At 39.6% G+C, this 23548-nt stretch overlaps 1 protein-coding gene across 1 annotated transcript in view; it reads left to right on the forward strand.

The window, feature by feature from the left end:
- The window catches only part of TTC29 (tetratricopeptide repeat domain 29), a 301390-nt gene that overhangs the window by 100392 nt on the left and 177450 nt on the right, over positions 1-23548 (forward strand). The window contains exons 6-7 of the mRNA XM_049905435.1: positions 13394-13606; positions 18054-18139. Coding sequence (XP_049761392.1) covers positions 13394-13606; positions 18054-18139 — 299 coding nt within the window. The remainder of the gene's footprint in view (positions 1-13393; positions 13607-18053; positions 18140-23548) is intronic.

Consider the following 23548-nt stretch of genomic DNA (forward strand, 5'->3'; position numbering starts at 1 on the left):
TATTTTTTTTGGTGTTTTACAATATTTTCATTTACCATGAACATGTGTTCATGAAATTATTCTTCTACAGTATCATATTGAATGGCCCTGTAGTATTCTGTCCTGTGAAAGTTTTGTATTATAAGTTTATAGGCAGTTCTGCAGTACCCATTTCCCTGGTTGTTTATCTGCCTATATGCCTGCTCTCTCACTGTGTGGGCGAGGACTCAGACTAGCCATGTCCTTACTGAAGTTTTATAGAGATCACTTACTGGTTATCCACCCCTGTTGTATTGATTTGAGAACATTCTTCTTTGTGTGTGCATTCTTCCCTTAATAACTAATTTTTTTTTATATTAACTTTTATTGAGCTTCAAGTGAACATTTACAAATTAAGTCAGTCTGTCACATTTAAGTTAGTATACATCTTACTCCTTACTCCCACTTGCTCTCCCCCTAATGAGTCAGCCTTCCAGTCTCTCCTTTCGTGAAAACTTTGGCAGCCTCCAACTCTCTCTATCCTTCTATCCCCCCTCCAGACAGGAGATGCCAACACAGTCTGAAGTGTCCACCTGTTATAATTAGCTCACTCTTCATCAGCAACCCTCTCTCACCCACCGTCCAGTCCCTTTCATGTCTGATGAATTGTCTTCGGGGATGGTTCCCGTCCTGTGCCAACAGACGGTTTGGAGACCATGACCGCCGGGATTCCTCTAGTCACATCCAGACCATTAAGTATGGTCTTTTTATGAGAATTTGGGGTCTGCATCCCACTGATCTCCTGCTCCCGCAGGGGTTCTCTATTGTGCTCCCTGTGAGGGCAGTCATCGATTATGGCCGGGCACCAACTAGTTATTCTGGTCTCAGGATAATGTAGGTCTCTGGTTCATGTGGCTCTTTCTGTCTCTTGGGCTCTTAGTTGTCGTGTGACCTTGGTATTCTTCACTCTCCTTTGCTCCAGGTGGGTTGAGAACAATTGATGCATCTTAGATGGCCGCTTGTTAGCTTTTAAGATCCCAGACGCCACATTTCAAAGTGGGATGCAGAATGTTTTCATAATAGAATTATTTTGCCAATTGACTTAGAAGTCCCCTCAAACCATGTTCCCCAGACCCCCGCCCTTGCTCCGCTAACCTTTGAAGTATTCAGTTTATCCCGGAAACTTCTTTGCTTTTGGTCCAGTCCAGTCCAGTTGAGCTGACCTCCCATGTATTGAGTATTGTCCTTCCCTTCACCTAAAGCAGTTCTTATCAGCTAATTAATCAGTAAAAAACCCTCTCCCTCCCTCCCTCCCTCCCCGCCCCGTAACCACAAAAGAATGTTTTCTTCTCAGTTTATACTATTTCTCAAGATCTTATAATAGTGGTCTTATACAATATTTGTCCTTTTGCCTCTGACTGATTTCGCTCAGCATAATGCCTTCCAGGTTCCTCCATGTTATGAAATGTTTCAGAGATTCGTCACTGTTCTTTATCGATGCGTAGTATTCCATTGTGTGAATATACCACAATTTATTTAACCATTCATCCGTAGATGGACACCTTGGTTGCTTCCAGCTTTTTGCTATTGTAAACAGAGCTGCAATAAACATGGGTGTGCATATATCTGTTTGTGTGAAGCCTCTTGTTTCTCCAGGGTATATTCCGAGGAGTGGGATTTCTGGGTTGTATGGTAGTTCTATTTCTAACTGTTTAAGATAACGCCAGATAGATTTCCAAAGTGTTTGTACCATTTTACATTCCCACCAGCAGTGTATAAGAGTTCCAATCTCTCCGCAGCCTCTCCAACATTTATTATTTTGTGTTTTTTTGGATTAATGACAGCCTTGTTGGAGTGAGATGGAATCTCATCCTACTTTTAATCTGCATTTCTCTAATGGCTAATGATCGAGAGCATTTTCTCATGTATCTGTTAGCTGCCTGAATATCTTCTTTAGTGAAGTGTGTGTTCATAACCTTTGCCTACTTCTTGATTGGGTTGTTTGTCTTTTTGTGGTTGAGTTTTGACAGAATCATGTAGATTTTAGAGATCAGGCGCTGGTCGGAGATGTCATAGCTGAAAATTCTTTCCCAGTCTGTAGGTGGTCTTTTTACTCTTTTGGTGAAGTCTTTAGATGAGCATAGGTGTTTGATTTTTAGGAGCTCCCAGTTACCGGGTTTCTCTTCGTCATTTTTGATAATGTTTTGTATTCTGTTTATGCCTTGTATTAGGGCTCCTAGGGTTGTCCCTATTTTTTCTTCCATGATCTTTATCGTTTTAGTCTTTATGTTTAGGTCTTTGATCCACTTGGAGTTAGTTTTTGTGCATGGTGTGAGGTATGGGTCCTGTTTCATTTTTTTTGCAAATGGGTATCCAATTATGCCAGCACCATTTGTTAAAAAGACTATCTTTTCCCCAATTAACTGACATTGGGCCTTTGTCAAATATCAGCTGCTCATACGTGGATGGATTTATATGTGGGTTCTCAATTCTGTTCCATTGGTCTATGGGTGTGTTGTTGTACCAGTACCAGGCTGTTTTGACTACTGTGGCTGTATAATAGCTTCTGAAATCAGGTAGAGTGAGGCCTCCCACTTTCTTCTTCTTTTTCAGTAATGCTTTGCTTACCCGAGGCTTCTTTCCCTTCCATATGAAGTTGGTGATTTGTTTCTCTATCTTCTTAAAAAATGACATTGGAATTTGGATCAGAAGTGCATTGTATGTATAGATGGCTTTTGGTAGAATAGACGTTATTACTATGTTAAGTCTTCCTAGCCATGAGCAAGGTATGTTTTTCCACTTAAGTATGTCCTTTTGAATTTCTTGTAGTAGAGCTTTGTAGTTTTCTTTGTATAGGTCTTTTACATCCTTGGTAAGATTTATTCCTAAGTATTTTATCTTCTTGGGGGCTACTGTGAATGGTATTGATTTGGTTATTTCCTCTTCGATGTTCTTTTTGTTGATGTAGAGGAATCCAAGTGATTTTTGTATGTTTATTTTATAACCTGAGACTCTGCCAAACTCTTCTATTAGTTTCAGTAGTTTTCTGGAGGATTCCTTAGGGTTTTCTGTGTATAAGATCATGTCATCTGCAACTAGAGATAATTTTACTTCCTCCTTGCCAATCTGGATGCCTTTTATTTCTTTGTCTAGCCTACTTGCCCTGGCTAGGACTTCCAACACGATGTTGAATAAGAGCGGTGATAAAGGGCATCCTTGTCTGGTTCCTGTTCTCAAGGGAAATGCTTTCAGGTTCTCTCCATTTAGAGTGATATTGGCTCTTGGCTTTGCATAGATGCCCTTTATTATGTTGAGGAATTTTCCTTCAATTCCTATTTTGCTGAGAGTTTTTATCATAAATGGGTGTTGGACTTTGTCAAATGCCTTTTCTGCATCAATTGATAAGATCATGTGGTTTTTGTCTTTTGTTTTATTTATGTGGTGGATTACATTAATGGTTTTTCTGATATTAAACCAGCTTTGCATACCTGGTATAAATCCCACTTGATCGTGGTGAATTATTTTTTTGATACGTTGTTGAATTCTATTGGCTAGAATTTTGTTGAGGATTTTTGCATCTATGTTCATGAGGGATATAGGTCTGTAATTTTCTTTTTTTGTAATGTCTTTACCTGGTTTTGGTATCAGGGAGATGGTGGCTTCATAGAATGAGTTGGGTAGTATTCCGTCATTTTCTATGCTTTGAAGTACCTTTAGTAGTAGTGGTGTTAACTCTTCTCTGAAAGTTTGGTAGAACTCTGCAGTGAAGCCGTCCGGGCCAGGGCTTTTTTTTGTTGGGAGTTTTTTGATTACCGTTTCAATCTCTTTTTTTGTTATGGGTCTATTTAGTTGTTCTACTTCTGAATGTGTTAGTTTAGGTAGGTAGTGTTTTTCCAGGAATTCATCCATTTCTTCTAGGTTTGCAAATTTGTTAGAGTACAATTTTTCGTAACAATCTGATATGATTCTTTTAATTTCAGTTGGTTCTGTTGTGATGTGGTTCTTCTCGTTTCTTATTTGGGTTATTTTTTCCTTTCCTGTATTTCTTTAGTCAGTCTAGCCAATGGTTTATCAATTTTGTTAATTTTTTCAAAGAACCAGCTTTTGGCTTTGTTAATTCTTCCAATTGTTTTTCTGTTCTCTAATTCATTTAGTTCAGCTCTAATTTTTATTATTTGTTTTCTTCTGTTGCTTGATGGATTCTTTTGTTGCTCACTTTCTATTTGTTCGAATTGTAGGGACAGTTCTCTGATTTTGGCTCTTTCTTCTTTTTGTATGTATGCATTTATCGATATAAATTGGCCTCTGAGCACTGCTTTTGCTGTGTCCCAGAGGTTTTGATAGAAGTATTTTCATTCTCGTTGCATTCTATGAATTTCCTTATTCCCTCCTTGATGTCTTCTATAACCCAGTCTTTTTTCAGGAGGGTATTGTTCAGTTTCCAAGTATTTGATTTCTTTTCCCTAGTTTGTCTGTTATTGATTTCTAGTTTTATTGCCTTGTGGTCTGAGAAGATGCTTTGTAATATTTCGATGTTTTGGATTCTGCAAAGGTTTGTTTTATGACCTAATATGTGGTCTATTCTAGAGACTGTTCCATGTGCGCTAGAAAAAAAAGTATACTTTGCAGCAGTTGGGTGGAGAGTTCTGTATAAGTCAATGAGGTCAAGTTGGTTGATTGTTGTAATTAGGTCTTCTGTGTCTCTATTGAGCTTCTTACTGGATGTCCTGTCCTTCTCCGAAAGTGGTACGTTGAAGTCTCCTACTATAATTGTGGAGGTCTCTATCTCACTTTTCAATTCTGTTAAAATTTGATTTATGTATCTTGCAGCCCTGTCATTGGGTGCGTAAATATTTAATATGGTTATGTCTTCCTGATCAATTGTCCCTTTTATCATTATATAGTGTCCTTCTTTATCCTTTGTGGTGGATTTAAGTCTAAAGTCTATTTTGTCAGAAATTAATATTGCTACTTCTCTTCTTTTTTGCTTATTGTTTGCTTGATATATTTTTTTCCATCCTTTGAGTTTTAGTTTGTTTGTGTCTCTAAGTCTAAGGTGTGTCTCTTGTAGGCAGCATATAGATGGATCGTGTTTCTTTATCCAGTCCGAGACTCTCTGTCTCTTTATTGGTGCATTTAGTCCATTTACATTCAGCGTAATTATAGATAAATAAGTGTTTAGTGTTGTCATTTTGATGCTTTTTTATGTGTGTTGTTGACCATTTCGTTTTTCCACATACTTTTTTGTGCTGAGAAGTTTTTCTTAGTAAATTGAGAGATCCTCATTTTCGTAGTGTTTGACCTTATGTTTGTTGAGTCGTTACGTTTTTCTTGGCTTTTATCTTGAGTTATGGAGTTGTTATACCTCTTTGTGGTTACCTTATTATTTACCCCTATTTTTCTAAGTAAAAACCTAACTTGTATTGTTCTATATCGCCTTGTATCCTTCTCCATATGGCAGTTCTATGCCACCTGTATTTAGTCCCTCTTTTTGATTATTGTGATCTTTTACATATTGACTTCTGTGATTCCCTGTTATGAGCATTTTTTTTTAATTAATCTTAATTTGTTTTTGTGATTTCCCTATTTGAGTTGATATCAGGATGTTCTGTTCTGTGACCTTGTGTTGTGCTGGTATCTGATATTATTGGTTTTCTGACCAAACAATATCCTTTAGTATTTCTTGTAGCTTTGGTTTGGTTTTTGCAAATTCTCTAAACTTGTGTTTATCTGTAAATATCTTAATTTCGCCTTCATATTTGAGAGAGAATTTTGCTGGATATATGATCCTTGGCTGGCAGTTTTTCTCCTTCAGTGCTCTGTATATGTCGTCCCATTCCCTTCTTGCCTGCATGGTTTCTGCTGAGTAGTCTGAACTTATTCTTATTGATTCTCCCTTGAAGGAAACCTTTCTTTTCTCCCTAGCTGCTTTTAAAATTTTCTGTTTATCTTTGGTTTTGGCGAGTTTGATGATAATATGTCTTGGTGTTTTTCTTTTTGGATCAATCTTAAATGGGGTTCGATGAGCATCTTGGATAGATATCCTTTCGTCTTTCATGATGTCAGGGAAGTTTTGTGTCAGGAGATCTTCAACTATTTTCTCTGTGTTTTCTGTCCTCCCTCCCTGTTCTGGGACTCCAATCACACGCAAGTTATCCTTCTTGATAGAGTCCCACGTGATTCTTAGGGTTTCCTCATTTTTTTAAAGTCTTTTATCTGATTTTTTTTCAGCTATGTTGGTGTTAATTCCCTGGTCCTCCAGATGTCCCAGTCTGCATTCTAATTGCTCGAGTCTGTTCCTCTGAGTTCCTATTGCATTGTCTAATTCTGTAATTTTATTGTTAATCTTTTGGATTTCTACATGCTGTCTCTCTATGGATTCTTGCAACTTATTAATTTTTCCACTATGTTCTTGAATAATCTTTTTGAGTTCTTCAACTGTTTTATCAATGTATTCCTTGGCTTTTTCTGCAGTTTGCCTTATTTCATTTGTGATATCTTGAAGCATTCTGTAAATTAGTTTTTTATATTCTGTATCTGATAATTCCAGGATTGTATCTTCATTTGGGAAAGATTTTGATTCTTTTGTTTGGGGGGTTGTAGAAGCTGTCATGGTCTGCTTCTTTATGTGGTTTGATATGGACTGCTGTCTCCAGCCATCACTGGGAAACTCGTTTTTCCAGAAAATCCACTAAAAAAAAATGCAGTCAGATCCCTATCCGAACTGCCCTTGGATTATAACCGCTACCTTGTTCCCTGTAAGGATGTAGGTCTGAGATTTGGATCATGTGTGCTTGGCCGTAGCTGGTTCTGTGTTTTTAGTCCAATTAGGGGTGGATTTTTGGTCCCTGGGTTTTTTTTTGTTGTTGTTGTTTCTTTCTCTCAGGCCGGAAGAGTGGGTTAGGAAAAGACCAAAAGAAAAAAAAAGGGGGGGGGGAGGAAGCAAAGCCGCCGCGGAGCCGGAGCCATTCTCCCTCTGGCTCAGGAAATTCCAATGTTAATGAAGCCGTCTGGGGAGGGTGGGGGAGGGATCAGAGAGATAGGAGAGTAGCACCTCAGAATTTAGCCAGAGTTGCTTGTCTTGCTTGGAATGACTATTTTATCTGCGATTCCCGAGGGGCGTGTCACCTATGTGTGCTGGCTGTGTGGAGTTTGCCCCTGGGGATCTGGCCCACTGAAGCCGCGGTCAGATCCTCCGCTGCCAATCCCACGCCCAGCATCAAGGTTCCCCTGCTGGGGCGGTGCGCTCCCGACTCCAAAATCAGTCTCTGCCTCCCGGGGACTTCTCGTCCCGCCAGCCGCGTCGCCGCACCGCCCCCGCTAACTGGATGGGCCCCCTCCCGGGGTTCGTTCAGGGGAGTGGAGCAGCTCTCCATGGGCCGTGACAGCGCTCAGTCAAAAGCCCACTGGCAAGAATCCCCAGCTGGGACGCTGCACTCCCAGCTCCAAGACCAGTCACTGACTCCCAGGGACTTCTTCCACCGGCTGCATCACCACGCCGCCCACGCGTGGGGGTAGGGCTGCGTCCCTTGTTTGTGCCGTCAGCTCCCCTGGGCCCTGCCCTAAATCAGGCGCCAAGGTTACCTGACTGGGACGCTGGCTCCAGGCTCCGAAAACAATCACTGCTTCCCCGTATTCGTTCGTTTTCCATCTCTAAATCTGTGTTTGTTGTTCAGGGTTCGTAGATTGTTATGTATGTGATTGATTCACTTGTTTTTCCGAGTCTTTGTTGCAAGAGGGATCCGAGGTAGCGTCTACCTAGTCCGCCATCTTGGCCCCGCCTCCGCCACTTGCTTTTTAAAAAGAATTTTTTCGCTTATGTTTTGGAGTTCTTTCTATAAGAACTGACAGAGGACTACTAATAACTAATTTTGAGACTAAATTCGGTACAATAAATAGGAGAAATTATATGCAATAGTCATAGCAGTGGTTCCAGCTCCTGATGTTCAATTAAACCTATTTGAGGAACTATATGGAGCCTATTGCACTTGACTACTAACCTAACAGTTGGTGGTTTGAACCCACTCAGGCGCTCCATGGGAGAAAGGCCTGGTGATCTGCCTCCATAAAGATTACAGCCAAGAAAACTCTATGGAGCGGTTCTGCCCTGTAACACGTGGGGTTACCATGAGTCAGAATAGACTCGATGACAATGGGTTTTAGTTTTTTGTTTCCATTTGTTTTGTTTTAATATGACCTATGGAGTCCCTGGGTGGCACAAGCAGTTAAACGCTGAGCTGCTAAGTGAAAGGCTAACAGCTTGAACCCACCCAGAGGTACCTTGGAAGAAAGGCATAGAGACCTGCTTCTGAAAGATCACAGTCACTGAAAACCCTGGGGAGCACAGTTCTACTCTGCATCATATGGGGTCACCATGAGTCAGAATCTATTCGACAGGAACTGGTTTGATTTTTTGGAGTATGACCTATACAGGCTAATCAGCCATAAAAAGATTGTCCTAAGGACTCAACTGATTCCTATTCTTTTGCAGGAAGAATAAATTATACTTACAGACAACAAGAAACTAGTAACTACACCAGTTGGCTTATTGGATTTAAAAAAAAAATTGTTTCTACGCCAACTGTTGATAGTAACTATGTTTATTGAGTACCTACTCAGTATCGAGTTCTAAAGGTATATCCATTCATTTAATTCTCACAATAACCCATAATCCAGAAGACAAAAATAAGGCACAGAGAGAATGGTAACCAGCCTGAGGCTAAACAGCCAAAAGTGGTGGAGCTGGGATAGGAACTCTGTCTGCTCAGAGCCTGCACTGCTAACCATTACTGTTGAACTGCCTAGATAAGTGCTTTTCCACTTAATTCCATTAGATAATTAGAATACAATAAAACAACATGTACAATACAGATTGTTGTGAGCATCTCCACAAGGTGATCCACCAATAAAATACAATTTGTAGCATGGAGCTGTTCTCCCAGAAGATGTTTACTCATGTTTGAAGAAATGAAATGGCTTAAGGTTAATTTAGCATTTCGGCTTCGTGGAGATATACTTTAGACTATATTGTAGGATATAATCCAGAAAGGCAGTTAAATTACACTACGTTACTCTAAATTACATTTAAAATTAAATAGAGTATAAAAACGCCTCCTTGGAAAATTCAGTCAAGCTTTTAGAAGTAGCCTGAAGATCCATAGTTGAGTTTGAAATTTGTGATAGATGACATCCTGTCTCAAGACACTTCAACTCTTCTTAAGAATGAAAAACTTGCTGTCTGTTTGGGGAAGCAGTGCAAGATAGGGTTGAGAGCATGGATTCTGGAATCCAACGACCTGGATCTAACCAATCATCAGCCAGTTGTGGTCCAGTTGATTGGAACTCAAGGCGACCCCATGCGTGTCAGAGTAGAACTGTGCTCCATAAAGTTTTCAATGACTGATTTTGCAGAAGTTGATTGTTGTTGTTGCTTGGTGCAATCCAGTCAGTTCCGATTCATAGCTACCCTATGTACAACAGGACGAAACACTGCACGGTCCTGCACCATCCTCTCAGTCGTTGCTGTTTGAGCCCATTGTTGCAGCCACTGTGTCAATCCATCTCATGGAGGATCTTCTTTTTCACTGACCCTTTACTTTACCAACTATAATGTCCTTCTCCAAGGACTGGTCCCTCCAGATAACACGTCCAAAGTACATGAGACAAAGTCTCCCTTTACCCCCTTCTTAGGAGCATTCTGGCTGTACTTCCTCCAAGACAGATTTGCTCATGATTCAGGCAGTCCATGACATATACAATATTATTTGCCAACATCATAATTCAGAGGTGTTGAATTCAATTTTTTTTTGGTTGGTCTGCCTTATTCATTGTCCAGCTTTCGCATGCAAATAAGGCGATTTGAAAATACCATGGCTTGGGTCCTTGAAGTGACATCTTTTCTTTTCAACACTTTAAAGAGGTCTTTTGCAGCAGATTTGCCCAATGCAATAATACATGGTTTGATTTCTTGACTGTGGCTTCTGTGGCTTTGATTGTGGATCCAAGTGAGATGAAGTCCTTGACAACTTCAATATTTTCTCCATTTACTATGATGTTGCTTATTGGTCCAGTTGTGAGGATTTTTATTTTCTTTACATTGAGGTGTAATCCATACTGAAGGCTGTAGTCTTTGATCTTCATAAGTAAGTACTTCAGGTCCTCTTCACTTGCAGCAAACAAGGTTGTGTCATCTGCATGTTGCAGGTTGTTAATGAGTCTTCTTCCAATCCCAATGCCACGTTCCTGTTCATACAGACCAGCTTCTCAGATTATTTGCTTAGCATACAGATTGAATAAGTATGGTGAAAGGATACAACCCTGACACACATCTTTCCTGACTTTAAACCACGCAGTATCCGCTTCTTCTGTTCAAACAACTGCCTCTTTGCCTGTGTATATGCTGTACATGAGTACAGTTAATTGTTCTGGAATTCCCATTCTTCACAATATTACCCATAATTTGTTATGACCCACCCAGTCAAATACTTTTGCATAGTCAATAAAACACAGGTTGACACCTTTCTGGTATTCTCTGCTTTCAGCCAAGGTCCATCTGATGTCAGCAATGATATCCCGCATTCCACACGCTCTTTAGAATCCTGCTTGAACTCCTGACTGTTCCCTGTCGATGTGCTGCTGCAACCATTTTTGAATTATCTTCAGCAAAATTTTACTTGCATGTTACATTTATGAAGTTGTTCAAAACTTTTCACATTCTATTGGATCACTTTTCTTTGGAATGAGCACAAATGTGGATCTCTTCCAGTCAGTTGACCAGGTAGCTGTCTTCCAAATTTCTTGGCATAGACGAGTGAGCACTTCCAGCTCTGAATCAGTTTGTTGAAACATCTTAATTGATATTCCATCAACTCCTAGAGCCTTGTTTTTCATCAGCTCCTTCAGTGCAGCTGGGAAACTTCTTCAGTACCATCAGCTCTTGATCATATGCTAACTCCTGAAATGGTTGAATGTCAACCAATTATTTTTGGTACAGTGACTGTGTATTCCTTTCATCTTTATTTCATATTTTTGGCATCATTCAATATTTTGCCCATAGAATCCTTCAGTATCACAACTTAAGGCTTGAATTTTTTCTTCAGTTCTTTCAGCTTGAGAAATGCCAAGCGTGTTCTTTCCTTTTGGTTTTCTAATTCCAGTTCTTTGCACATTTCATTACAATACTGTACTTTTTCTTCTTGAGCTGCCCGTTGAAATCTTCTGTTCAGCTCATTTACTTCATCATTTCTTCCTTTTGCTTTAGCTACTCTGAGTTCAAGAGCAACTTTAGAGTCTCTTTCTGACATCCATTTTGGTCTTTTCTTTCTCTCCTGTCTTTTTAACAACCTCTTGCTTTTTTCATGTATGATGTCCTTGATGTCATTCCACAACTCGTCTGGTCTTCAGTCATTAGTGTTCAATGCATCAAACCTATTCTTGAGATGGTCTCTAAATTCAGATGGAATATACTCAAGCTTGTACTTTGGCTCTCGTGGACTTGTTTTAATTTTCTTCAGCTTCACCTTGAACTTGCATAGGAGCAATTGATAGTCTGTTCCACGATCAGCCCCTGGCCTTGTTTTGACTGAAGATATTAAGCTTCTTCATTGTCTCTTTCCACAGATGTAATCGACTTGATTCATGTGTATTCTATCCGGTAAGGTCCGTGTGTATAGTTGCCATTTATATTTAAAAAAAAAAACAACAACTGTGTTTACAATGAATAAGTCTTTGGTATTGCAAAGTTCTCTCATATGATCTCCAGCATTTTGTCATCAAGGCCATATTTTCCAACTATTGATCCTTCTTTGTTTAAAACTTTCTCATTCCAATCCCCAGTAATTACCTATGCATTTTGATTGCATGTTTGATCAATTTCAGACTGCAGAAGTTGGTAAAAGTCTTCATTTTCTTCATCTTTGGCATTAGTGGTTGGTGTGTACATATGAATAATTGTCTTATTAACTGGTCTTCCTTGTAGGCATAGGGATATTATCCTATCACTGACAGGATAGATCTTTAAGTGTTGTTTTTGACATTTCCCTTCGATTTGTCATTCCCGGAATAGTTAACCATATGATTGCCTAATTCAGAATGGCCAATATCAGTCCAGTTGAGCTCACTAATGCCTAGCATATCCAAGCATTCCATTTGCTATTTGACAACCTCCAGTTTTCCCAGATTCATACCTTGTACGTTCCGCATTCCAATTACTAATGGATGTTTACAGCTGTTTCTTCTCATTTTGGCTTATGTCACAATAGTAAATCAAGGTCCCAGAAGCTTTACTCCATCCACATCATTAAGGTTGACTCTACTTTGAGTAGTCAGCTCTTCTCTAGTTATATTTGAAGTGCCCTCAGACCTGAGGGGCTCATCTCTGGCACCATATCAGAAAATGCTTTGCTGTTTTCATAAAGTTTTCACTGGCCACTTTTTTCAGAAGTAGATCACCAGCTCCTTCTTCCAAGTCTGTCTTAGTCTGGAAGCTCCACTGAAACCTGTCCATGGTGGGTGACCCTGCTGGTATATGAAATACAGGTAGCATAGCTTCTAGCATCACAGCAACATGCAAGCCACCACAGTGCAATAAACTGACAGACAAGTGGTGGAGAATTAGATTGCCTGGGGTTTAGTAATATAGAATATAGAACTAGATTTCCAGTCCTTTATTCTGTGATGCCTCTGGGTAGACTCTAACTTCCAACCTTTCAGTTAGCTGCCAAGGATGTTAACCATTTGCATCACTCACTAAACATGCAACCCTGGGCAAAATTCCTAACTTCAGTAAACCTCAACTTTCTCTTCTGCAAAGTGGAATTATACCAGTAAACAATCTCTACTCCATAGGATTGTTTTGAAGATTAAATGAGAAATGCATGTAAAGCACATGGCACAGTGCCTGCCATGTACAATGTTAAGTAAACATTAATTAATATGATCGTTATTAATAATTATTACTGGACTTTTCATATTGTTTCTAAGCATATAGTTGTTTTTGTTGTCGGTTGCAGTTGAGTTGACTCCACCTCATGGTAACCGCATTTGTGCAGAGTAGAACTACTCCATAGAGCTTTCAAGGTTGCTACCTTTCAGAAGCAGATTGCCAGCCTTGTCTTTCAAGGCGCCTCTGGGTGGGTTCGAACCACTGACCTTTTGGTTAGTAGTCAAGAGCTTAACTGTTTGCGCAACCCAGGGACTAAACATGTATAATCCTTGTCAATCATCTCTCTAGCAGGTGTCCATCCAAAATTAATGCTGCATCTGAGGTCAGTTAGAGATAGCTTCTTTCCCAGTTTAAGCCCTCTTCAGCCTAATAATCCTTGAATGAATTCCACAGTGTTTCCCCATTTAATAGTAAAGCATATGATGTACACAAAGTTTTTGAAAATATGTTCTGGCTTGTGGTTTATATTTACAAATGGCTTTTATTCTTCAGGTCAGCTTCCTGAAGCTGCCGAACATTATGAAGCATTCCATCAACTGACGCAAGGGCGGATATGGAAGGATGAGACAGGCCGCTTTCTCAACTTGTTGGCCTGTGAGAGTCTCCTGAGGACTTACAGATTACTCTCAGACAAAATGCTGGAAAATAAAGAATACAAACAGGCCATCAGAATTCTAATAAAAGCTTCTGAAACAGCCAAAGAAGGTAGGTGGAAAAGAACACTCTCTCATTGCTTTCTTTAATGGGCAGACACTGGTTCTCCCTGGAGTGAAGTAAAGATTGTCAAGTGTTTGGGTGATTATTTCCTATGAAATGCAAAGACAAATGCCATCAATATACTTTCAAATTTCACTGTAAAACAGAGGTTTCTTAATGCTGACAACACGAAATCCATTCGATTCTTGAAAGCTTTGTCTCCAAAATTGCAGTCATCTCGGCGTAGTGGTACAAAACAACAAACCCATAATGAGAAGTTTAAGGTCATTTACGAAAGTTAAGGGAAGGGGGTTGGTGATACTTTTTTTTAGGTTGTTTCTTTCTTAAATCTGAGAGACCTTCCATTTTTTGTAAAGTCCCTATTGTCAGATAACAGGAAAATCATAAGAAGCCCTGGTTGCACAATGGTTAAGTGCTCAGCTGTTAACTGAAAGGTTGGCAGTTCGAACCCACCAGTGGCTCCGTGGGAGAAAAGACCCAACCATCTTCTTCCATAATGATTTCAGCCTAGGAAACCATAAAGGGCAGTTCTACTCTGTCCTACAGGGTCACTCTGAGTCAGAATTTACTGGACAGCACACAGCAACACAACAGGGAAGTCATAATAAATATTTAATTAGGAGTAACAGGAAAATGAAAACCAAATACCCATTCCCATCGAGTTGATTCTGACTCATAGTGACCCTCTAGGACAGAGTAGAACTGCCCCATAGGGTTTCCTAGGCTGTCATCTTTATAATCTTTATGGAAGCGGACAGGCTCAGTCTTTCTCCTGAGAAGCGACTGGTGGGTTCAAAGCACAGACCTTTCAGTTAGCAGCCAAGCGCTTAACCACTTCACCGCCAAAGCTCCTTAACAGGAAAATAGCACTCTAAGACCCTTGCCTCTCAAAGTGTGACCTTTGGGCTAGTAATGGCACATCACCAGGAAGCTTGTAAGAAAAGCAGGATCTCAGGCCCCACCCCAGACCTACTGAATCAGAATCAGCGTTTTAAGCTGATTCCCCAGGCGGTTCATATGCACGTTAACCGCAGCAAAAACGCCTTTGTGAGAGGTGATCATGTCCTTAATATTTTATATCATTTGTATATGTATAAAATATGAAGAAAAATTTGGAGCATTTTTATAAGCTTTTCATCTGTGAAGTGCAAGGATATTTTATTATCAGATAGCAGTTTATTAATAGAGTAGCCTTTTCAGGAAAAAGAAAAAGACAGAATCTTTATATACTTAATATACTTAAAGATTGGCTTAATCTGTAATAGATGGCTTACTTGGAGTAAGCTGAACTTGTTTTAATTTACTGCTATGATTTTAATGTACTAAAAGAGTAAACATAAATATCTTATTCTTTCTGTTACTTCTTTAATAATATCAGTTGGACTACCCATAGGAAATCACCCGTATTGCAAGATGTATCCTGTTAAATGAACTGCTTTTGATGAATGGTGATCTAGTATCTCCCCAACAGGGGTAAACACTGACATAAATAGTTAGCTCCTAGGTGGATTTCAGCAACTAACTTAAGTTACATGGAATTTTAATGTAACGTAAGATATCAATTAGGAAAAGGCCTTTCATTTTAGGCTCACATTTGCTAAATTGTAAGGTAGTTCACAAAGAGCTTGGGTCTTCTCCAACAGCCCGGAGCCTGCCAAGCAGCCTCCTTTCTGCAAACATCTCTCACTTTCCAAAGGACAGACAAGGGGTACAGGGGAAAACTTAACTTCTGATGCTGTAAGAATTTTTTCTAAAAGCTTAAAAACTGATAAATACCTGGTCCCACATTTTCCGTGTAAGACAGTAAACAGGTTAAAGGATGGCACAGTTTTTCCAGAGCTCTGACAGCAGCTGAAATGCTATGGGAAACAAGACAATCCTTCTTCCTGTTTCCTCTTTCTTTGGTCAGAGAGCCCAAAGCAGGAAGCTGATGATTCGCTGGATAAGGCTTCAGGCTGCCACAGTGGTTTACATAGTATTTAACGGCTATTTTTTTTCATGCCCACTGTGGGAAACCCTGGTGGCATAGTGGTTAAGTGCTACGGCTGCTAACCAAAGGGTCGGCACTTTGAATCCGCCAGGTGCTCCTTGGAAACTCTATGGGACAGTTCTACTCTCTCCTATAGGGCCATTATGAGTCAGAATTGACTCGACGGCAACAGGTTTGGTTTTCTTGGTTTTCGTGCCCACTATAGGCCTGCTTCTTTGCTGGTCATCTTGGTGATGCACACGTATAGCACCAACCATGCACAGCCTCATGATTCTATTCTCATCTTTTTTAAGTGTACACCTCAGTGATTTTTAGTATTTTCACAAAGTTGTTCAACCACCAACGTGAATTGCAGAACGTTTTGATCACCCTCATTAGCAGCTGCTCTCCACTGCCCCTCTTCCCAGCCTTGGCAACTACTACTCCACTTTCTGTCTGTATGGATTTGTCTATTCTGGACATTTCATTTAAATGGAATTGTATATGTGATCTTTTGAGACTGGCTTCTTTCACTCAGCATGTTTTCAAGGTGCATCCGTGTTGTAGAATGTATCAGTACTTCCTTTCTTTTCATGACCGAACAGTACTCCATTGTTTGCTAATACCACATTTTGTTTATCCATTCATCTACTGATGGACACTTTAGTTGTTTCCACCTTTTGGCTATTATAAATAATGCTACTATAAATATTTGTGTACAGATTTTTTGTGTGCACGTATGTTTTCATTTCTTTTGGGTATGAATCTAGGAGTGGAATTGCCAGGTTATATGGTAACTCTTTGTAAACTAATTGAGAAACTGCCAAACAGTTTTCTGAAGTGACTGCACCATTTTATATTCCCACCAGCAATGTATGAGGGCTTCCATTTAGTCATTTCCTTGCTGACACTTGTTCTTGTCTGTCTTTTTTATTATAGCCATCCTGTTGTTGTTGTTGTTGGGTGCCTTCAAGTTGATTTCAACTCATAGTGAACCCAAAATCTTTCTACCTCAATCTTTCTTCCTACCAGCAGGGGTAGATTTTTCTTTCTCTCTTCCTCTTTTCTGAGCTGAGAGTACTGTATCAGCCTGAAGAGTTGCCAGTGGAACTCAGCAAGCACAAATTGCATCTAATCAACTCCTCATTATGCGAGAGGTAACTTCCCTTCAAAACCCCTTTCCTCTACCGTATCTTTGCCTTCCCTAGCCTCATCCCTAACCCCAGCACACACACACCTGTATCAGAGAAAAAGTTAGGGCCCAGTTGAATTGGAAAAGTTAGCATTCCCCAGACTGGATCACTGGCGCCATCAACTCTGCTGAAGTGAGACCCTGAGGGTATAATTCTCTGCAATTGGTGAAATAGCTAGAGGAGAAAAAAATTGCTGTTGCTGGCATTTGCCATTCTGTGTCTTGCTGTCTTCCGGTGGAGCCACTGCTCCACAAGGCGTAATTCAGTGAGTGGTGAGAGGTAGTGCAGCTTGGAGAATTGCTAGCTCCTGCTGAAATCCATCACTGTTGGAATGCAGGGTTCAGAAATCTAAGGATAGACACTTACTTTCCAAAGACCAAAAACAAGGTTGGATCTGCCAGCACATGCCTTGCCCAGGTGTTAGGCGACACTGGAAGTCAAGGACTTCCAAAAAGAGAAAAGGGATAGTATTCTTCTTTAAACTGAGAACTTTCACAGCTCTTGTAAATAAATTGTGTATTTATAAAATGGCAAGATATATGTCTTGTTCACCTGCATGTTATGCCTTTGCACATTTTGCTTTTGAAAAAGGGAATTGGATAATTCCTAGAATAAAACACATTTCAGAAGAGTTAGACAGGCTAAGTTCTTTACAAAAAATGATGAGAAGCCTTACCAGTCATTAAAAAAGAAAAGTGTATTTGAACTTCAAAATAGGCATGGAATTTCATTACAAGAAGCCAAACTCTATCAGTTATCCTCAGCTAAACTTAAACCAATAGCTTTTAAATCCAATGTAATCAAAACATTAATTCCTTAATTTGCTAATTTTCTGCCCCATTAGAGATTAAACTGAATTTCAGTCCATGTGTATGTGAGTATGCGTGTTTGTATATACACCCTAGTAGGGTTGATACCCTTTACCAGGTGTCTCATGTATGTAGAAGCAGCCATGCTGGATCACTGTAGGTCTTAGTATGATGGACAAGTATGTATAGAAATTATATATGAATGCCAATAATGATAATACTGGACTGGGTATGTAGAGAGAAACACCTTATATTGTTAAAATATCTTACTCTAACATCTGTGATCCAGGTACATTTTATTTTCATCAGTCTTTTTACCAGTACAATTAGGTTTCAGGGATTGTTGCTAAATCTGTTCAGTGTTTTATAATAAGACTCTACTATCTTAAAAAGTAAGGATTACTTTTGTTGGGCTAAACCAATTTCCTTAACGCTATAGTAATTTCTCTACCTCTTCCCGTTAGGAAGTGACAAAAAGATGCAAGGGGAAGCTTCCTATTACTTGGGCTTAGCATACTTGGCTGCTGGAGAGCATGAAACAGCATTAACAGTAAGTTGAAGTAAACTTTTAATTATTGACATTTTTAGTTTTTATTTTATTTTATTAAGGCCAGCAGAAATGGAGTGGGTCTCATGTCAGCATACCTGCTTACAGAGACAAAGCAAAAGAGTAAGATGCTAGAAGCATTAAAAAATAGGCTTTAGTGTTTATAGTCAATTATTATGAAGTGCTTTAAGATACATGAAAATTAAATATATGGAGTAATGTGACCCTCCACCCTCCCGTATCATCAAGGATAAGAGGTCATAAGTTCAAATGACAACAAAAAGTAAATAGTGTAACCAGCCTGAGGCCAGACGAACTAGATGATACCTGATTACCACCACTGCCCGCTCTGACAGGGATCACAGTAGAGGGTCCTGCACAGAGAGGAGAAAAATGTAGAACAGAATTCAAATTCACAAAAAAAGACCAGACTTGCCGGTCTGAGAGAGATTGGTGGAACCCCCCAAGACCGTGGCCCCCGGACACCCTGCTAACTCAGAACTGAAGCCACTCCTGAAGTCCACCATTCAGCCAAAGATTAGACAGGCCTATAAAACAAACAATAACACACATGAGGAACGTGCTGCTTAGTTCAATCAAGTATATGAGACCAAATGGGCAACACCTGCCCAAAAGCAAAGACGAGAAGGCAGGAAGGGACAGGAAAGCTGGACAAATGGACATGGGGAACTGGGATGGAAAAGGAAAGGCGGAGAGTACTGACACATTGTGGGGATTGCAACCAACATCACCAAACAATTTCGTGTATAAATTTTTTAATGAGGAACTAATTTGCTCTGTAAATTTTCACGTAAACTACCATAAAATAAAATAGCAATGATTTTTTAAAAAGTAAATAGTGTAAAAAAAAATTACGGTAATTTTAGAATGTGACTTAGGAAAATTTGCTTAGACAAAAACGATTTCCCCACCTTCCTAAACAACAGAGTACACTACGTTGATATGGCTCTTCAGTGTGTGGTGGCGTGGGAAAGACAGCAGGCAGGCAGGAACCGATAGTGCCAATCCGAAAAATATCCTGCTTCATGATCGCACCAGTATCTGCCTATTTTGTGACCAGGGATTATTTCTTTACCTAAAACACAAACAGGAAAGGAAAAGAAAAAGACAAAAAAAAAAAACCTGTAAAGACCCATCTTTTTTATAACATTATCATTTTATAATATTGTAAATATTATAATATGTATCCTTTTTCTTTCATTCTTCTCTTACGTTCATGTATTGAAAATCTGTCTTCCTGTACACCAGTGTTCATTGCAGCACTATTCACGATAGTCAAAAGGTGACTAGATAAACAAAATGAGGTATATACATACAATGGAGTGTACTCAGCCGTAAAGAGAAATGAAGTCCTGATTTACGCTAGGCACTGGATGAACCTTGGAGATATTATGCTGGGTGCAATAAGTTATGTGTTATATCCCACTTCCGTGGTCTATCTAGAATAGGCAAGTGCAGAGAGACCAAGGGTATTAGTGGTTACCAGGTGCAAACAGGGAGTGGGAAAGCGAGTCTCATTGAATAGGGGACACTTATACTCTGTTAAGGGTGATGGAAAAATTTGGAAACAAAGAGTGGTAATGGTTGCACAACTTGTTGAAAGTAATTAATGTCACTCAATTGTACATGTAGAATTTTTTGGAATGGAAAATGTGTTGTTATATATATATTTACCATAAAAAAGGGGGGGGTTAAAGGGAACAGTTTGGGTTTAACTAATACCCTAAAGATTGGCAATTCAAACCCAGCCCAGTGGCACCATGGAAGAAAGCCCTGAGAGTTTTCTTCCATGAAGATTACAGCCAAGAAAACCCTTTGAAGTAGTTCCACTCTGTAATACAGGGGCTCACCGTGAGTCAGACTTGACTTGATGGCAATGGGTTAAAAAAATGTATCATTCTATTTCATTTCACATCCATCCCTTATAATAATCCTACTTGATATACAGCACTGGCTGATATTCAGCTTTGAGGATCTGTTATTTGTTTTGTTTTTTTTTTAAATACACATGCTAAACAGGATTCCTGTACTTGGGCTAGATATTTTTTCTCACGCACCCTTGAAAATGGCCATCCTAGGAAACTTCGATGTTCTTAGATGACCCTGCAGCCTTTATGTATTTTAGTGAATGATATTCATTCAGTGAAGTTCCTTTCCAGGTACTTTGGGGAACACAGAGCTCGTGCATCGAGGAGCTAATGTAATGGGTGCGACTGACTTGTCAACAATTAACTGTAATTCAAAGCGGGATGAACTGGGGGTTCTCTGAGTGCAGAGGTTGGTTGCAAGCATTTGGCAAAAATAAAGCCAACAATACAAAAGGCTTTATGATAAAAATATATATCTTCCTTGCCCCCGTTCCCAGGCTCACAGTTAGAAGTTTCTGGTTTATCGTCATAAAATTACCTACACATACATAGCATATATGTGCATATAAATATGTGTCCTTTTTGTTCCTTACAGAATAGTAGCATTTTATACACACTGTTCAGTACCTTGCGTTTTTCCTAACTCTGTTTCGTGGAATTTCTTCCACATTAATGTACGTAGATTTGCCTGATTTCGAAAGGGCTGGATGGTATCCCAGCATATGGCTGTGCCACAAATGATTTAACCTTCCCCTATTGGCGGGTGTGTAGGTTCTTCCCAACATTTTTCATTGCAAAGGATGTAGCCGTGAATATCTTTGCAGAAACATGAGAGATTATCTATAGAATAAATTCCTGGAGGTAGAAACGCTGAGTCAGAGGGAAGGTGGATTTACGTTTTTATTTTTATTTCCAAATTTCCCTTCAAAGAAGCTTCATCAGTTTACATGCCCACAACAATGAATAAACCTTTCTGCTTCCCCAAGAAGTTTTTGTGTCTCTAAGGAATATAGGCATAATACTTTAGGCCCTTGTTTTTTAACCTTGTTTATGAATTTTTTTTCATGCTGAACTTTTAAATATGTGTGTGGGCAGATTTTTCAGTCTTCTCTTGCATGACTTCTGGTCATGCTTAGAAAGGTCATCCTCATTCCAAGATTTTTTTTTTTTTTTGATTGTCTTATAGAGGGTCAGAGGGTCTTGAATGCTCTTGGGGGGAGTATGAAGCTCATTTTTTAGTTAGTGGGAGAATTTTTGATGGTCTTTGATGAGACTAGTGACATGATCTCATCAATTTATTCACAGCTATTTATTGAGCACCCTTTATATGACAGGTGTCATGCCAGGCACTGAATCTGACCTGTAATTTTGGAAGATAAGTCTAGTAGTGTAGTATAACTCTACTAATGAATAGATTGAAGAAGCAATATTTGGCAGCTTTCAGAAAATTACTGAAATTGGTTTTCTAGAAGTAAGGAAGCCATCCATCAGGTGTAAGTCTCATATCTACAACCTATTAACTGTGTGACTGTGGGAAAGTCCCTTAAACTCTCTAAACCTCAATTGCCCCATCTAACAAGTGGGACTGATAACAATGCCTGATATATAGGGTATAGTGTTTCAATTATAGTGGTTGAATCCCCCAAAAGATATGCTTTCTTCCTAATCCCCAGAACCTGTGAATGTGGCCTTATTTGGAAAAGGGGTCTTTGTAGATGTAATTAAGTTGGAGATTTTGAGATGAGATCATCCTGGTTTCCAAGGAGTGGCTGGTGGATTTGAACTGCAGACCTTTTGGTTAACAGCCATAGCTCTTAACCACTGCACCACCAGGGTTCCTTTTTAAGGGGTAGGGTTAGTTAATTCTTATCATTTATTTCTCCAGTCAGGATGTAGGCTTTGGAAAGGAGGGCGAGGCCATGTTCCAGCCCTCAGGCTCACTGCTACTCATCAAGAGTAGCCTTTGCAGTTGAGAAGAACCAGGGCAGTCCTCAGAGCTCAGCTCTTGCCAGTGGCAGAATATTGCTGCCTTCTTGGAGCAGAGCTTACCCAGAACTGAGGACTTGCAGGTGCGACACCAGAGAAGCAGCAGCCAAGCATCAGATTTGAGCCAGACCCATGGGGCAGCCCTGCAGGGCAAATGAAGGATCATTGTCAGGTCTGGATAGAAGATGCCGAAAGCCAAGTACAGAAGGCATCAGATTCATCTATGAAACAGGAGCTGGGGGACAGGTACTAATGAATCACCAAGAAATGAGAAGCTGGGGCTGGGGTGTTGCTGGGGTGGAGGATGGACACTGGGCAGTTTTATATAATGTAGGGGATAGAGGTCTTCCAGCTCAGGCTGATTTTAGAGGGCAATCTGGGTTTGCTGTTGCACTGAATTATTTCAGATTTGAAGACAATACTTTTTTCATTCTCCCAAGTATCTTATTTTAACCACTGTTCCTTGCTTCCTCTCAGAGATAAAAGGTCATTCTTCAGCCTTTCGTTTGAATCCCCTTTCCCTTTTTTGTTTCCGGACCTGGCGAAGATAATCATGTTATATAAGTGATCCGTTACCTATTTGCAAATTGCAGCATGTCTTTCTATCTGTACTCTCTCTTCATCTGGCCACTGTGCTTCCAGCCTACAAGCTACCTGCTAGAAATCTGTTAACAGGATTGGTTGCTCCTCACACAGCAAATATATTGTAAAAAAAAGATTATACAATTGATTAGTAAGTAGGACAGATTCTCTGATTGATTGATTAGGCTAATCACAAAGTAAAAAATTGAATATGTAAAAATTTTTTTTTTCTTTTGCCTTCCTCTTCCATCTGTGACAGTGTGGCTGTGAAGAGGGTTAAGAACACACAGAAATCAAAAGCTTTGCCATGTCAGAGCCAGGGCAAGAAGGCGTGTGGTTCAATTTAATATTTTTCTTCCTTTTTCATAGCCCATCTAACTTTAATTCTTGTCATTAATTCTATACACTGTTTTACTCCCCCACTTGTATTTTAATTTTATAATTTGGAATATATTCACATTTTCAGGATCTCCCTCTGGATCCAACCTCTGCTCACAAGTTTGGCCCTTCCAACCTTGTTCATGGTTTAAAGATTTTTCCTTTTTTTTTAAAGATACTCAGCTTAGATAAATCTGTCACAAGCACATATTTCTAGTTAATAGTTTCTATGATCAGAAACAGAAGGAATTCAAAAATTTTGCAAATGGACCTTAACTTAAAGGCTTTAATGCATTTACAGTACTAATAAATTATTAACACATAGAAGAATACACTGACAAGCATATGAATAAAAGTTTGGCGACCTTGTCCTTACTGGCAGGGAGTTATTTACTAAATAACAGAATAGAGCTGAACTAAAAACAAATAATGGGTTTATTTAGGGCTGAAATGCCCCTAGTGAGGGAAGGGCAGGGTTGAAGAAAGGACAGTTACACTAATAAACCTGTGCCTGAGGTCGCGGAGACCCTGACATTTAAAGAGCAGGAAGCTACCTGCGTATGCAGGTGCTGAGAAA

Source organism: Elephas maximus, chromosome 13 (genome assembly GCF_024166365.1).
Source record: "Elephas maximus indicus isolate mEleMax1 chromosome 13, mEleMax1 primary haplotype, whole genome shotgun sequence".
Classification (NCBI taxonomy): domain Eukaryota; kingdom Metazoa; phylum Chordata; class Mammalia; order Proboscidea; family Elephantidae; genus Elephas; species Elephas maximus.